At 40.3% G+C, this 17,931-nt stretch overlaps 1 protein-coding gene across 1 annotated transcript in view; it reads right to left on the bottom strand.

Annotated features, from left to right (window-relative positions):
• Positions 1-17,931, bottom strand: part of MET (met proto-oncogene) — a 126,245-nt gene that overhangs the window by 32,148 nt on the left and 76,166 nt on the right. The window contains exons 10-13 of the mRNA XM_006882663.1: positions 12,635-12,853; positions 1,865-2,011; positions 384-540; positions 44-184 (exon numbers count right to left, since the gene is read on the bottom strand). Of these exons, the coding sequence (XP_006882725.1) occupies positions 44-184; positions 384-540; positions 1,865-2,011; positions 12,635-12,853 (664 nt within the window). The remainder of the gene's footprint in view (positions 1-43; positions 185-383; positions 541-1,864; positions 2,012-12,634; positions 12,854-17,931) is intronic.

The raw sequence follows: 17,931 nt of genomic DNA, 5'->3' as shown, positions 1-17,931 counted from the left end.
CACTGAGGTGTATATATAGGTGATTAATAAAGTAAAATTATACCTTCTGGCAAAGTAGCTCGGTAGTCTACGGATTCATTTGAAACCATTTCTGTAGTTGGGCTTACACTTCGGGCGCTTACAAGCCTATCCAAATGAGGAGTGTGTACTCTTGCATCATAACGAACTAATTCACCACCCAGATCTTAAAACGAAGAGAAAGAGAGAGAGCTTGTTAAAGATTGATACCATGGGTCCCCATAGACTTTGACCCACTGTCAAAACATCACAGCTTTATGGATCACGTAGGAGAGAGAAGACAAACATCTACAGCACTGTTATACTATAAAGACCATATTCTTAAGGCAACATCAGAAAAAAAGAAATAATAAAATAAAATGCACCTTTAATTTGCCTTCTCTTTTTCAGCAACAAGAAAAGCCCAAATAATAATATGAGCATTATCGATATTGAGACAACACCAACAATCAATCCTGTGAAATCCTGATCTGGTTGAACGATTACTTTCCCAAGGACTGTTGAAGAAACGGCTTGCTTCCACTAAAAACAACAAATAATGAAAAAAAGTCAGAGCTGCGTCGAGATGAGATGGTTACAAAAGCCAGGGCACAGGATTAACTACTTTTTTTGTGTCCAAAACACCACCCGGAAGTTAGCCTTCAAGAAGCGGCATGACTGCCTTCAGAAAAAGAAGACGTTCTGCTTCCCTCCTCCAGTATTCCAATCCAATGATTCCCACACTGCCTACCTTCAGCGGGATTCTGACGCATGGGGACAGGGTCTGTGAGGCTGTAAATCTTTACAGAATGTGGTTTTATCTTCTTCCACATGATTAGAACAGTCAACTTTTCAGTTAGCAGCCCAAAATGTAAATCACTACATGATTCCAAAGCACTTTGCTTTAGCTTATGCCAAATATACTACTTGCTCATTTATGTTTGCAACTAATACCATGGGTACAGGGAGCTCTGGGGGTCTAATCGGTACGAAGCTGTTCTGCTAACCCAAAGTTGGTTGATTTGAATTCAACAATTGTTCCTTGGGAGAAAGATGGACAGTCAACTGTCATGGAACTTACAGCCTCTGACAACCCACCTGAGGGTCAGCTGTATGTTAGTTCCAACTCAACAGCAACCAGAGTGTTTTTGTTTTTTACTTTTGAAATTTGTATTAAGGACAAGGAGTTCCTGGCTGGTGTAAATCATGAACATGCTTGGCTTCTACGTGGAAAATAGAGGCTCAAGGCTACTCAACACACTATCATCAAATAGGGAATTACAGTGACGCTCCACTGGGTTTCTGAGCCTGTAAATCTTCATGCGAAGACACTGTCCACCCTTCTAGGCACTTCACACAGTCCAATTTCTTAGATAATTTTCTCAGCTACAGATTTAATAGGTATGGAGAGAGAATACAACCTTGGTGCACTCCCTTCCTGACTTTAAACCATGATAGTGTTTCCTTGCTCTGTTCGCACAACAGCCTCCTGGTTTATGTATAGGTTTTGCATAAGCACAATTAAGCACTCTGAGATTGCCATTCTTTTCCATGTCAGTCACAGCCTGTTATGACCCACACAGTCAAATGCCTTTGGGTGGACTTGAACCACTCCCCTGTGGACTTGAACCACTCCCCTTTTGGTTTCCAGCCCAGTGTGTTAACTGCTCGCACTACCCAGGAAATCTGAGGAAAGGGCCAGTATGACCCAAAACTCAGTATTTCTAAAATTACAACTTTCAATCACAGCTGAATGAGAAGCTAAAGGCAAGGCAAAATTAACTATACTGACTTATAGTCAGCCTGCGACTGACTTGATGATTGTGGCATCCTTATCCACATCATGAGAGAAAGACAGGAATCCCACCTCTATATTTAGCTCGCTGTTCAACTTCAGCAAGTCACTGGGGACTGTACATAAAACGACTTCAGGATATGAGTGTATATTCTCACAGCTCTTATTTCCAACTTTTAACACTTCACCTTTAACTGCTTCAGGGTCAATATCATTTCCCTAGAAGAAGACAAAACAAAAGGGCTGTTAACACTTCAAAGTTTAGCAGGAATGTTAACAATTGCGAAGGAATATACATATATAGCAAATGCCAATATTTTTGTAAGTTGGTTCTGACTCACAGAGACTCCATGTACAGAACAACAAAACACTGCTCTGTGCTGTGTCATCTTCACAATTACCACTCTGCTTGAACTGATGTTACAGTTACTGTATCAACTGATTTCAAAGAGGTGGGGTTTGGTGGATGTTGTGGTTTTTGGTTGGGTGTGTGTTTTCTGACCCTCTACATCACCAGCAATGATGTCCTTCTCCAAGGATTGGTTTTGTCTAATAACATACCCAAAATATGTGAGATGAAGTCACATCTACCGAGCATGCTGGCATAATTCTGGTGGTTTGTTTTGTTTTTTAAATAGTAGCTTTGGTGAAAGACTACAGAGCAAATTAGTGTTCCATGCAATAATTTATACTCATTTTGTTTCCTGACATTAGTTGGCTGTCTGTACTACTGTAGCCGGCTGGTTTGTTGTTTGGACAGTCCATAATACTGTAATGCACAGACATCACCTTTTTGGCCTCCTTACTCATGCCCAGCTTTGGCATGTGTGTGAAGGGAGTGCACGTGTGTGAAGGGAGTGCACATGAAGGGAGTGCACGTGTGTGAAGGGAGTGCACATGAAGGGAGTGCAACGTGTGTGAAGGTAGTGCATGCGTGTGAATAGAGTGCACGTGTGTGAAGGGAGTGTATGTGTGTGAAGGGAGTACACACGTGCTAAAAGAGTGTACATGAGGGGAAGGGCACGTGTGTGAAGGGAGTACACACGTGCTAAGAGTGCACGTAAAGGGAGTGCATGTGCGTGAAGGGAGTGCACACATGTGAAGGGAGTGCACGCATGTGGAGGGAGTGCACACGTGCAAAGGGAGTGCACGTGAAGGGAGTGCACACATGTGGAGGGAGTGCACATGTGCAAAGGGAGTGCACGTGAAGGGAGTGCACACATGTTAAGTGCACACGTGCCAGGAGAGTGTACGCGTGCGAAGGGAGTGCGCACGTGTGAAGGAAGTGCACGTGTGCGAAGGAGCTCTGGTGGAATTCCAACACGAGGACACCTGGTGGAATCCACCAGCCGCTCTGCAGGAGAAGGAGGAGAAATCTTCTGTGAGATTGACCCCAAAAACCCACTGGAGGATCGACATTGAGTTCATTCCAACTTGACGGTATGTAACAAGAACATGGCTTGGATCAAGTGCATCGCAGCTCTCCAAGTGACATCTTTGCTTTTGAACAATGAAAAGACTTATTTTGATGCAAATTTGCCAATAAAATATAAGACATCTGAGGTGGTTGGTTTTGGATCCGATTAAAAAGAAATCCTTGACAACTCTAATCTTTCCTCTGTTTTTCATGTTATTTGTTGGTCAGGTTGTGTGGACTGACATGCAATCCATACTGAAGATTTGAGGGCACCTAACAACAACAGCAACATTTGTTTACTGCAGTGATTCCCCATCTCAGCTTCAAATATATAGATAGTTGTTGTGTACCATTGAGTTAGAATCAACCCATAGCAGACCAGACTCTCCACTGGGTTTTCACAGGCAGCTAACTGCACAGAAGGAGATTGCCTGTATTTCTCCTATGCAGCTAGTGGATTCAAACTGTGTATCTTTGGGATTGCAGCACAGCTTCTTACCTAGGCTAACAGAGTTACAAATACACACACACAAAGACATATACATACATATCTATGTACAAACATATGTATATATATATGTATATGTATATACACACAGAGACATATATATATATATACATACATACACACACATACATCTATGGAAGCTCTGGGATCATACACACACACACACATGTATATGCACCAGTGCTAGTGCCTGGGTACCACTTCTAGAGATTCCCATTCAACTGGTCAAAGATGACACCACAGAGCCCAGCTAAAAATTCCAGCAGAGACAGAGCTGGGCTCTGTGATAATATTTCCTTTTCCTATTTGAGTCGGGAAGTTTCTTTTCATCCACTCTTCGCACCTAAATCCTACACACAGGTGCATCTATTCTGATACAATTCCTAGAAAATATCGTATAGTCCTCATTGTTGACTTGACAGCGGTCTCCTGGACAATTATACAGTTAACAGCAGCATTCTGGGAAAAATTATTCAATTTGACATAATTAATTGAACTTCCCATTAGGTATTTTAGAAACATGAATGCTTTGTTGACAAAAACCAATGGTTCAATTTGGGAAAAAAGTACAGGCACAGGTACAATTTCTCCTATCAGCTCAAATAAATTCAGTTATTCATTAAGCAGACTACTACTTTGGGGAGAGATAGATCAAAACATATTACCATTTTTCTTACTGACAAAGAACAGGCAGTAAGAACTATAGTGTTGTTACCTGGTCATACATGTTCAAATGGCTACACAAAGGATTTCATACGAATGCCCATGGATTGGTAGGTTTAAAATTATTATAGGCCAAGATGTCAGAAGAAAATGCTTCCATATAAAGTGTTATACAGATATTCTAAAGATATATTCTGTTTATATTCTCTCTGTGTACACACACACACACACGCACACACTCTCTCTCTCTAAGGTTGGACTTTAAGAGAAGTGGATTCAGGCAAACTCTTACAATCTTTCTAGAGGTAGCACATGCACTCTGTCACACCAGGTCAGCTATGCAGGGCAATTCCACACAGCAGCACATAAATCTCCAGGTCATTCCAGGGGGGCTGTGGTTCAGACGACAACTTGTTGGTTGGGTTTGAGGAAGGCTAAGATACTCACTCACATATTGGAGGGAATTCAGGGCATGACAAGGAAGGAGATTAAAGAGCTGGAAGGCTTGATTTATGAGGGAGCACAATGTGTCTTGCTTAGATGGTAACGAAGGCAGGGGGAAGGGATGAATTCACTGCATTTATGTTCCTGATACTCATTCTTTTAGGCTCAGATGCTCCTTGGATGCTGCATAGACTTTTCTGAACTAAAAAGAGATCACACAACCTGTACTACAGGATCCCTTTTGTTAAGTGTCTTCCAAAGAACATGTAAGTTGTAGTGGTTTATACAGTAAAAGTGTAAAGAGAAAGACACATGGCAGGCAGAAACGGGTCAGAGAAGGGAAATGCAAATCCTTCCCACTAATTAAAAGGGACAGAGCAGTGGTAAGACTGCACATTAGCACAGGTGGACAACTACCAAGAACTGGAAAAACACACCAGTTCTTTTGAGTTCTGACAACCACAGGTTTCACTGCGTAAAAATTCACTATCTGTTGTGTGTTGTAATTTTTTCAAAAACTTAAAATGAGAAACAGGTGGAAAAAAAATCTTAGCTATTATGAAAAGATTACTGGTAACTTCCAGTACAATAGAAAGGTCCAAGTCAAGAAAATAAAAAGAAAGAAAAAGATGCAGACAAGTTTGTTTTCAGTTTAAAGAAATACATTTTACTGAACTGTGGAGGTGGGAGGGGGAATCTACACCATTGGAACTTAGATTTACTAAGCAGAAGGACATAGTTATAAACTTTGCTCCTTCTTCAGTCATTAAGCTGATAAATGTGGCTTTTCCCTCATATTTGCAGAGGGTAGCTGAGAGAATGTTGCAATCTTTAATTTCCTACTTACTTACAGCAATTCAAAGTTAAATCTAACATCATTATCCTGCTGACACTCCCCTGAGGTTCAAGTATTTTTAGTCCTAAGTTTCAGACAAGAGTTGCCCAAGGTAACAGAAAAAATAAAATTCCATTTGATACATATGCTAAACTCTGTTCAGCATCTACGTTGCTGTTTATCAGAGCCAGGAGACATGGTGGCACAGTGGTTCAAGAATTTGGTTGGTTAAATTAAAACCAAAAGGTTAATGGTTTGAACCCCTCAGCTGCTCTGTAGAACAAAGGCGAGGCAGTCTGCTCCTGCAAGAACTTACAGCCCTGGAATGTCTCCAGGCCGTTCTGTTCCGATCTATAGGCTTGCTATGAGTTGGAATCAACTCAACAGCAGTGGACTTTGATTTTTCTTGGGTTTTCAGGTCTGAAAAGCTTTGGTAGCAAAGTGGTTAAGAGGCTGACTACTAAACCAAAGGTCAGTGGTTCAAATCCACCAGCCACTCTGCAAGAGAAAGATGTGCCACTCAGCTTCTGTACAGAGTTACAGCCTCAGGCACCCAAGGGGTCTCTTTGGGTTAGAACTTGCCCAATAGAGACAGTATGAGTTGGAATAAAACTGATGACCTTGGTTTGCCAGGTGCAGTTCTAGTTACCAGGAACAGGACCATGTGTAACAGCTTTTTCCTCTCTATTGGAATGGATGTATTTCTAAAGTGACAGCTACCCCCAAGGGACATCACAGCCGGACATTCCTTGTTCCTTTCCTCGCCACCTGTGGGTCAAGTAAGTGTGTGATAAAATGTTTCTGCACCAATGTTCATAGCAACATTATTCACCATTGCAAGAACATGGAAACAGCCCCAAAATCCAACCACAAATGAATGGATTGAGAAATTATGGTACATTCACTCAATGGAATACTATGCAACATGCAGAACAATAACTCTGTAAATTATTACCTAACTTGGGAGGGACTGGACAGCATTATGCTGAGTGAACTCAGTCCCACAAGGATAAATATTGTATAAAACTGTTATTGTAGAATGAGTATAAGGATCCAGGAGGGGTGGGAGAGGCTGGAAGCAGCGGGATGTGGATGTGCAGCGGGAAGGGGAGATTAATTGTTGAGTTGTACAATTTGATGGGTTGGGGGGGTGAGGGAAATTGAAAGAATTTGTTCAAATTTGTATTTGAATATTATAAATAAACTAGTAGGGAAAAATGTTTCTGCTGGGGATTCAGGTCTGGAGACTCACATTTAGATAGCCAACACTTCCTCTCTCTCTCACTGACAACAAAGTGGAAACAACTCATAACTGACCTTCTAGAGGGCTTTCAGAGACTGTAAAACACACTGGAGGATGCTACTCATCTTTTCCCCATGGGGCTGCTGGTGCACGCAAACTGCCAGAGAGGTGCCACTTGGGGTTGGTTGTGCAACTCCTAATGGACCAGGCCATCAGAGCTTCCCATTTCTAGAGAAGGCTAAGCTGTTGTGTACCATCAAGTTGGAACTGACTCATAGCTGACCCCAGCAGGTTTGAAGAGGCAGTTAATCACACAGGAGGAGACTGCCCATCTTTCGCTGGTGGACTTGAACCATGTGCCTTTGGGATTGCAATGCAGCTTCTTGCCACCAGGCCAGCAGAGCTCCTCGAGAAGGCTACTGAATAGTGCACATAGAGACAGATGTGAGCACTATTTCAAGATACCATTATAACAGGAAGAGTCCTGCAAGTTCTCATATACCCCGGTGGGTGCAAGGCTGAGCCTGGGAAAGTCAGTGAGGACAAACTGGTAGCCGGATCTCATCAGACAAAAGTTCAAAGACCAAAAGGCAGAAAAGCAGGAAACCAGTGAGGTGGCGGCAGCGGTGACTCATATTTCATCTCTCATCAAACCAAAACCAATTCCGTGGAGCAGACCTGACCTTACACTACAAAACTGAACTGCTGACAGGATTTCCTAGGCTGTAAATCCTGATGGAAGGAGATTGTCACATCTTTCTCCTGTGGAGCAACTGATGGGTCTAGACTGCTGAAAATTAGCAGTCTACTGCTTAAGCACTGCACCACACGGGCCTCAGTGTTCATCCAAGGGGTAGAAACTCTTTAGATCACAAATCAAGAACCTTCACAGAAGATTTCACAACTGAGTTCTCCAGACAACTGGAGATAAAGTTCCCTGGCCGTCTGAGAAAAGCTGATAAGTGAAAATGAAACTGGTTTTTCTGTTGGCTATTTGAGACCTTTTATTACTGTTGTTGTTGTTGAATAGGCCCAAACTGGAGGCAACTGTTAAGAGAATGAAATATTGCCTGGTGATGCACCGCCTCTCTTAATCTTAGGTACGTCTGACTGTTGCTATGGCCTTTGTATCCATCTGCCTGAGTGCTTCTTTCATTTTTGTTTGTCTCCTACTGTATCAAATGTGATGTCCTTTTGTAACACTTGGTCTTTCCTGATGATGTGTCCAAAGTAAGTGAGGCAAAGGCTGGCCACCTCCAAGGAATATTTTGGTTCTATTTCTTCTGAGATGAATTTGTCCTTTTGGTGGTAGGGTTATGTGCCATCAAGTCAGAAGCAAGTTGAAGCTGACCCTCCAGCAGGTTTCAGAGGCTGTAAATTATATGGCAGGAGAGTGACCACCCTTCCCTCAGAGCAGCTTGGGGATTTGAACAACATGGGTTTGGGTTGGCAGGGCAAATCCTTACCCATGGGGCCACTGGAGTTCCCTGTACTTTGTAGTCCATGGTATATTCAATATGATAATTCAAATACATCAGTTTTTCTTCTATCTTCTTTTTAACTATGTAGGTTTAGTATGCATATGAATCCATGGAATAGATCATGGCTTAAGTCACGAACATCTTAACTATCAAACTGACATCTTTGCTTTCTTAAAAATTTGTTGTTGTTTTGTACAGTTGAGTTGGAACCCATAGCTGACCCTCCAGTGGGTTTTCAGAGGCTGTTAAATGTACGAGAGGAGAATGCCTATCCTTCTCCTCTGAAGCAGCTGTGGATTTCAACCACAAGGCTTTGGGATTGCAGCTGAGTTTCTTACCACTGGGCCACCAGAGCCCCTTCTTAAAACTTTAAGAGGTTTTTTTTTTTTTTTACAGCTGATTTGCCCAGTGCAATGTATTGTTTGATTTCTTGAAGGCTGCCTCCATGGAAGCTGACTGTCAACCCAAACAGAACAAAATCAATGACAACTTTTAGGCACCGTGAGACCACAGGTGCCATCTTGATGCCCTGGGAGTGTGTTTTTCATAGAATGTCTACAGCATAGTTTGGAAAAGATCAAGGCAAGAGCACCATCAATAAGAAGAGCTCTTGTCCCGGACTGAATGGCCTTCCAAAAAAGAATCCTTCACTTTGATTCTGTCTGGAGTTAAAAATGACTTGATGGTGGCTAGGGTCGGGAATGGGCTTACGGTGAATTCATCCGAGGGGGAGGAAGACAAATTCTGACTTGCTTTGGGCAGCAGGGGACTGGGTTGTGTCATAGGCTTCTGAGTCAGAACAAAGCTACCTTCCAGATCTAGTGGTGCCCAGATTGCGTATCCTCTACCTGAGCTCTTGAGCCTCTGTCCTTGCGTCTGTAATGCCAGAACCTGAGTTTCACTCTCATCATCAGTGGATCACGCTGTGCTCATTTTCCTGTTTTAGCTGCCTTCTCCAGCAGGACTTTCAAAGTTTCTATTACTATATATCCCACCCAGAATGCTCCACAATAAGATAAACTCCCAGGCAATGTCTCTAAATGACCTTGCCCCAGTCTGAGATCCAACATCACACGCTGTATTTATCTATTTTCTAGAAATTAAATTCATGTACCAAAGGTCAGGTAATAAAATAATCAGGGGGGGAAAGCAGGCTTTCTGAACTTTCAATAAGAGTATAAAGTTTAGAAATCTTTCACCTAAAAATTGTGTTTGTAAATATAACTATAAAGCTTATGATGGAATATTGTTGTTGCTGTTGTACACCTTTGAGTTGGAATTGACCCATAGCTGATTCTCCAGCAGGTTTTTAGGGCAATAAACCACACAGGAGAGTGCCTATCTCTCTCTCGTGGAGTAGCTGATGGATTTGAACCTCTCACCTTTGAACTGGCAGCACAATTCCTTACCACTAAGCTATCAGAGCTCCCTCTATTTGATTTGTTTTTTTTTAAAATTATTAAGAAAAGCTATTTTGGTATACAATAAAAGAAAGTGAATATAATCAACACTGTGATTTAGTAGAAAGAAGACCAAATCTGGAATCAAGAAACTTAATTGGAGCCCTAACTCTATAATTTGCTTATCTCTCTAAACCTCTGTTTACTTATTTATATGTGGGGATGATAATACATGCCAACGTACTGTATTAAACACAAAGTTCCAAACAAACGTGAGCTATGGCTGACACGCCCATCTTCACATACACTCCCAAAGAGATGGCTACTTCTGATGACCACTATCCACAACTACAACTAGTGCCAGAAACTTCCTCCTCTGTGAATGGGGCTTCTGATCCATTTTGAGGTCCTTGGTTCTTAGTGTATTCTCTTGACCTAAATTTGGCTGACCCTTTTGGCCACGGAGTAGTCACAGGGCCGAGGGCTGACCGAGGGCGGGGCTGGAAATGACTGCAATCTCTTTATAGCCAAGGAATTCTTGCATGCATGACTGCACGGGGAGCATGAACTCTCTGGCAATGAAGAGTAAAATCTCACTCCAAACATACGATTCCATCCACAGCACTTTCATTGATGGAACACACACATACTGTTTTGAATGGTAATTGAATAAGCACAGCATGAAAGAAAATGGTTGCCTTTCTTTGGATAAAAACAGGCCACTACTTGTCCAGAAAAGCCTCCTCTTTTCATTTCTCATGCTTCGCTTTCCTTTTTTATTTCCTTAAGAGAGGCCACAGTTTTTACATGCTGAAACTTAGATACTGATAAAGGGTTACAGTGCTTTCATAATTAATATTCTCCAACCTCTTACAGTTCCTCTTATATATGTGAAAAAAGAGAGTGTGGAAAAAGACTGACTCAGAACATCAAGGAAAAGACTGAATCATGATATAAAAATAATCCCCCTAAATGGTCTCCACCTCCACCAGCCTATGTCATGAGAGGTAATACACACTCACTAGAGAAAAGAGTTGTTCTATACACGCCATGAGAAGAAAGTGCTTTGTGTGTGTCTCCAGACATATCCTTGAGCCAGGCTGGGAAACGCATTGACAGACGGAGGATGATGTCAAATCATGTTTTACTTGGTCCAACAATTTCGCAGGACATTGAATAACGGGTATTTAATTTATAGAAAAAGGCATTTTTCTCTTCTATATAAGACTTTACTTGGGAGAGTAGATAAGGAACAATTTATCACTAATCCCTCCATTCTAAGATATAGGAACAGACAAATAAGAGTTTTTCTGAACACAAGAATATGTGCACAAAGACCTTTGTTTTCATCAAGAAAAACCAAATGGAGTTTTTCAAACGTCAAATGCATTAACTGTCGAAAGCAAAAGGTCATACCAGATTGGTTTTATTGGAAAAAAAAATAAAAAAGAAGTTGATAAAAGCTCATTCTCTTTCTAAAACTAATTAAAGAAGCAGATGAAAGAACTTTGCTTTGGTAAACACGTTGTTCACTGAAGCAGGCTTCCATTTAATTTCATGGTGGGCTTGCTTAATTATTGCAGAGAACCCAATTGTGAGGCTAGTACACTGATGAGTATACATGTATGCATGCCTGGGTTGTGCTATTGAAAAAAAAATTCATTGAAAAAGCAGGAAAATTCAATTAAGACACATCTTTGCTTAGACGATGATGATCTAAGGAGCAGATGTTCCATCTAGGTAAGAACTCTCTTGCTTCTTGAAAGTCATTTTGCTCTGCGTGTCTAAAAATTGTGTACACTGAGCTGTGAGAGTTAAGCTGTGAGTTGTTATTCACCATCAAGATATAACTGACTCAGAGCTGACTCTCCAGCAGGTTTTCAGAGGCAGTAAATCGCACAGGAAGAGATGGCTCATCTTTCTCCCGTGGAGCAGCTGGTGGATTTGAACTGTGTGCCTTTGTGTTGCCAGCACAACTCCTTACCAATATTTTGCTATTTCTAGCAGATGAATGATAGGGAGTTCAGGTGGCCTAAGGGGAAAGAATCAACAGCTGTTCCACGAGAGAAGGACAGGCCATTGTCTCCAGTGCACTTCAGTGCTTCTGAAAACCTGTTGGAGGGTGAGCTATGAGTCGGTTCTGACTCAATGGTACATAACAACAGTGGGTGGAGAATTCAAGTCTTGATCCTTTTGCCTGTTTTATTTCTAATTGAAGTAAACATGACAGAAGCAATACAGGAGAGCTGTAGCTTAATTTTCATTCTGCTACGATTTCATTGTTTGTTAAACAACATCTCTGGCCTTTTTAAATGTTCATTATTCACTACAGGCTTGGGTTAGATAAGCTGCCTCGTCATTCTCTGATCAAATTCCGTTTAGAGGTTAAAATATTCTCCAAGTGGTGGAAATCCAGTTCCATTTATGAGTCAACGCAGTATGAAAATGACCATCCTCAGAGAGAAAATTCCAAATGTTACTAGGACTTTGAGAATGACAACGATGCATTTACTTTCACGGCTTTTACCTTTTACTTTGTAGTGAGCACATCTGAGCGTCCAGGGAAATGTGTAACATCTGCAGAATAATGCGAATCTATTTAATGGATTTGTGTCTTACATTAGCTACTTTTTAATATACACTCAAGAAAGGGATTTAAAGGCTTCATTAAGAATCAATGCATGATTATATGTATCTTTTAGTCCAATGCCAAAAAAAGATCTGTTACTCAGCGTTCAGCTATTTACTGACGGGGTACAAGACAGAATGACAGACTACAATTCCATTCACATAGCTGTAAGCCAATTACGTTCAAGCTGATGATTTAAGAAAACATTTAAGCATTTCTTACCTTAATTTCCAGTACATTTTCATTGCCCATCGAGATCATCACTGGCTTTTCAAAAGGCTTAAACACAGGATTATGTACATAAATGAGATCAAAGTAACTGGAATGGATTCCATCAAACATGAAGAAAGCTCTGGTTTTCAAGGGGAGCTGTGGCTTCAGCTGCTGGAGGGAGGGAGTGGTGCAGCAGATTATCTCTGAATGAGAGCGGTGTTGGCATGCCTGCAATAGGACACAATTACACACTGTAAACAAAAAAAGGGTTGAAATCCACGGCAATCTTTACATTTCAAAATTTCAGACTGTCAAATAAAAGGTGCGATGTTGGGGAAAATTTGCACTTAACTTTCTGATTTCTAGGAATATGAGGAATGCTAAATTATCCAGATAATAAAAAATTAATTTTTTAAAAAGTAGGTTATCTGGATTTACAGAGACTTGGGATTTCCATTCATTCATTGTTGCCCACTCCCCCCACCCCCACCCCCGTTCGTTCTTCTCTTGGAAAAGAAAAAATCTTTCATTGTTTTACATTTCTCCCCCCAAGTCCACTCCACTATGCAACCTTTGTTCTGGACTCCTGTCATGACAATAATACCTAATCATATATACCTTTTAAACAGTTCTCTCTCTCATCTGTTTCAATGCAGTATACATAATTTATTCCATCTTTCTCAGTCTCCCCCCCCCAGCCCCTACGTCAGTCTCGTTTTACAACACTGGCACTATGCCATTTGTCCCTGTGTGACTGAGATATTTCACTCAGCATAAAGTCCTCCAGGTTCACCCATTTTGAATAATATTACATGAGTTCCTGTATTATGTGTTCCAGCGTAGTACTCCATTGTGTGAATATACCACAGTTGCTCTATCCATTTGTTTGTTGATGGGCACTTAGGTTGTTTCCAACTCTTTGCTATTGTGAACAAAGCCATGATAAACATGGGTGTGCACAGATAACACAAATCTTCAGTGGCCTGGCATAAGCCAGGTGGACCTCTCTGAAGTAGACCATTCAGCTTCCTCAGAAAGATTTCAGGAAGCTCAGTGGTGGACCCTGTAGGGAGTTGTATCATTAATCCAAAGGTGACACTTCTCTGGTGGTTTGAACTTAACAATGGCTTTTTCAGAGGAACATGGACGATCTCCTCCTGTGTGATTTACAGCCTCTGAAAATGTGGTGGAGGGTCAGTTCTGAGTTGGCTCTGATTTGACAGTAATGAGCTGGTTTACGTAAAAGAAGACCTTAGCTAGCTTTAAACCAAGCTTGGACAACAAAGCACGTAAGCAGGAACTTGGCTTCCTCATTTGTCGCTGTTGTTAGGTGCTGTCAATTATGACTCTGAGAGACTGATGAACAACAGATCAAAACCTTGTCCTATCCTGAGTCATAGTCACACGCTCCACCATTCATAAGCCCACTGCTGCAGTCATACTCAATCCATCTTACTGAGGATCTGCCTCTCTTTCTCTGCCCCTTTATTTTTCCCAGAAAGATGTTTGGGGTTCCCCCCCCCCACCCAAGGACTGGTCCTTTCTCACAACATGCCTAAAGTATGTGAGATGAAATTTTACCATCTTTGCCTCTAAGAAGTACCCTTCGTCATTTAGAAAGTAAGAACACCAAATTATACACAATATAATACTTGGTGGTAAAGGGCTTTGCAAATGGCCAAGCTCTATACAATTAACATTAACATGAATTCTGTATTTAGGTAACCTCATTAGTATGTTTTAAGCTACTGATTACTGAGCAACATATTCTGTGTACAATGCTTTGCAAGGTTGGCCTCATTTAATTACCAGAAGAGTCCTAGAGCTGTTATAATTACTCACGTCTTACAAATGGAGAATTTGAGTGTTTAAGCTTATGTAATTACTCAAGTCACATAATTGAGCATAAAATCTAAGTAATCTCACCACCAAAATCACAGTTTTAACTCCTAGTTTATTCTGCTCAGTGTTCTGATTATATTAAATGTACCTTAGTAAATATTTTTTTCCAGGTTCTTTATTTTTCACAATGTCTGTGCTATTATTATTTCGTGTTCTTTCATCTCTCAGTTCAAGTATCCTCCCCTGGAATTCTGATTTATGGAATTTTGGAAAGTGTGATTTCCTCTCAACTGTGTTGGGAATTAACCAGCAACACAAAGTGGTACAAATGAGGTTAAATGGCTGAGGTTTTGTGGGTTCCCCCCCTCCCTAAGGAAAAGACAAACAAGCAACAGCATCCCTTTGATTTCCTTTTCTCTGACCAGTTGAGCTGGAGATAAAACAATTACTTCTGTCCACAAGAGAAAAAAAGACTCAGGATATACATAAAAAGCACAAACATGAGATGTGGTATTTGATAAATTAAAAAAAAATCATCCTACATTTAAAAATGTTGTCAACAGATAAAAGAAACTGATCTTTGGACTTCATGTGAATCAGATATTATTTAGTTTTATGACAAATTTAACACTAGCAGTAATTTACTGTTATAATCTTGAATGATGGAAACATGTCATTTTATTAATATCACAGCCATTCTCTACAAAACAAGAAACTTGAAAGCTACATAATAAATGACTGACTTTTGAGATGTATTTGGAAGCAGAAGTGGCATCCAGAATATACATTAAAAACCTTTTTGTTAAGAAGGTATCTTTTTTTGAACCAGTTTAATTTTTAAAGATTTGAGTTTAATGGACTTAAAGAGTTATTTTGGCTAGATCTTGGTCACTAAGACAAAATCAGATCTGACAAAGAGTTTTCATTTGCTAAATTAATAATGGGTCTGGTTCATTATGTCAATCTCAAATTACAAAAGCAGAAGAGAATATGGAAGGAACACATATTTCTCTATGAAGTAATTTTCACAAACTATAGTAAAAAAGACACAAATTTCATTCTTGCCCATTTTGAACACTATTGTGCTAATGCATTTATGGCTAAAAGAACAGATGCTTGAGTCTGTTCCTTAGGCAGTTTCTATTAAATATTTGAAAATAAAAAAAGAGTTTAAAAAGTCCAGAGCATCAAGATGACAACCTTAAATGCCATCATAATGCTAGCAAGAAGAAAGAAGAGAATTTAGTCATTATTTTAATAATATAAGTTAGGTGCTATTAGATAAACTAACACTTGCTCAGATTTCTACTTTCAAAATGTCATATTCCAACATCAAGGAGCATGACTGTTGTGTGTATTTGGTTAACAAGAGCCATTAAGCACGGTTGTGGAGTATTGATGTTCTTTAAATGAATAGCAGTGGTATTCTAACTTTGTTTGTGGCTCTACGTGTTTGTTGGTTTCAAAGCCCTTTACTTCATATGATGACTCCCTGGAGTAGAATCTCTCAGGAACATGATCCAAATTTAATAAGACTCTCTAGAGGTGATGCAATGTGGCTGATTGAGAAGGTCAAGAAAAATCCCATTGGAGATGCCCTTATTGTTTGGTGATTTGGCTTGACATTTTTAGCACAAAATGGCTTTTTGTAATTAAAGAACACTGTGGCTTTAGACTTCCAGCAATACTGGATGAGAATCTAAGCAAAAGTGCTGTAATTCAATCTCTTACTTGCCCAATGAAGACCTGGCTTCAGGAAGGGCAGTTAGAACTTTCATTCTAAGTTGGTGCGCAAGTTTAGCTTGAATATGGTAATTTATTTAGAGACAGAAGCAAAACATTTGGATTCTTTGTAAGTAATTCCAGGCTTATTAAATTCTTAACTGGAATGACCATGAAAATGTGAGGTAGGTATATATATGTGTGTGTATATATATATATGTATACATGTATATATGTATATATATAATTTATATTTTTATATATATAAAAAAATGTGAGGGACCTCTCTAAAGTACTGAAGAGCAACGGTGTGTCTCTGGAGACTAAGGTGCATCTGGTACAGGCCATGGTCTTTGCTAAGAAAACAAATAGATTCAACCTGGAGAGGGTTAAACCGGGCTGCTCCTTGGAGGCAAGGATTCTGAGACTTCGTCTGACATACTTTGGTCATGCTGTAAAGGAGGGATTGGTCCTTGGAGAAGGACATCATGCTTGGGAGGGTGGAGGGGAGCTGCAGGAGGGAAAGGCCCTCTGGGAGGTAGACTGATTCGGGACTGGGGCAATCAGGATGAGTGTGTCGGAGACAATGAGATTGGCACAGGACAGAGCAGAATTTAGAGCTGTTGTACACAGGGTCGCTATGAGTCGCAAGTGACTTGACGGCACATTAACAACAACAAATATATATATTATACATATATATAGTTATATCAGTGAATGCGTCAGTCATTTTTAAGGATTCTGATCACCCTTTTCAAAAAGAAAAGGTGATGAAATCTCAAATAATATACATACTTGAGGATACAAAACCAACTATTCTAATGTTCTTTCTTGTTACTTGATAACAGGACAAGAAGAAGAAGAAGAAAGAGGGGCTATGAGGAAGCACAGTGGATATACCTCCACTTAACAAAGACAAGGATTCAGTGGCAAAACTAGAGGATTAGTCAAGGGTTTTATGAGTGCAAATGGGTTGATCTTCTAGGATGTTTTAAGAATGGGGAGAGAAGAATGTCATTTCCCTTTATACTGACTGCCTTTAAAAATGCTGTCTCAAGTTGATTCTCATGTCTGTTTTATGCAATTTTTATGCAATATTTATAATATCCACACATGTATATATATGTTTCATGTACGTACACACACACACACACACACACACACTCTCCCTGGTACAAAACAGTTAAGCATCTGGCTATTTAAAAGCGTGGTGATTTGTAAATCCATTCTGCCATTGAGTTTACCATGACTCACAGCAACCTTACGAAACTGAACATCCTATGACGTGCAATATTTTGAAAATAGACAAGATTCTCATGAAAACTGACTCAATAGAAATTACTTGTTATATATATGTAAGTATAATGTGTAAGCAGGAGTGGCATCCACTTCCTAAACAGCATGACTCTGGAAACTGTGAACTTTAATAAGTGGCAATGGTTGTGGAAGGGCTTCAGGCCTTTTGTTCATGGGGTCACTATGAGTTGTGCTCAACTTGATGGCAATCAATGAAAGTGTGTAAAAAAAAAAGTATGTGTGTGTATATATATATGTTTAGGTGTGTCTTTATGTGTGTATGTGTGATATGTGTGTGTGTATATGTGTGTGTTTATTTTTATATGTTGTTGTTGTTGTTGCTATGTGCCGTCGAGTCGTTTCCGACTCATAGTGACCCTATGCACAACAGCCCTAAACCCTGCTCTATCCTGCGCCAACCGCACTGCCTCTGACGCACCCATCCC

This window comes from Elephantulus edwardii, unplaced genomic scaffold (assembly GCF_000299155.1).
Source record: "Elephantulus edwardii isolate Elephantulus edwardi_28Jun2011 unplaced genomic scaffold, EleEdw1.0 scaffold00022, whole genome shotgun sequence".
In the NCBI taxonomy this organism is placed as follows: Eukaryota; Metazoa; Chordata; class Mammalia; order Macroscelidea; family Macroscelididae; genus Elephantulus; species Elephantulus edwardii.
This window is presented reverse-complemented; position numbering and strand designations above follow the sequence as displayed.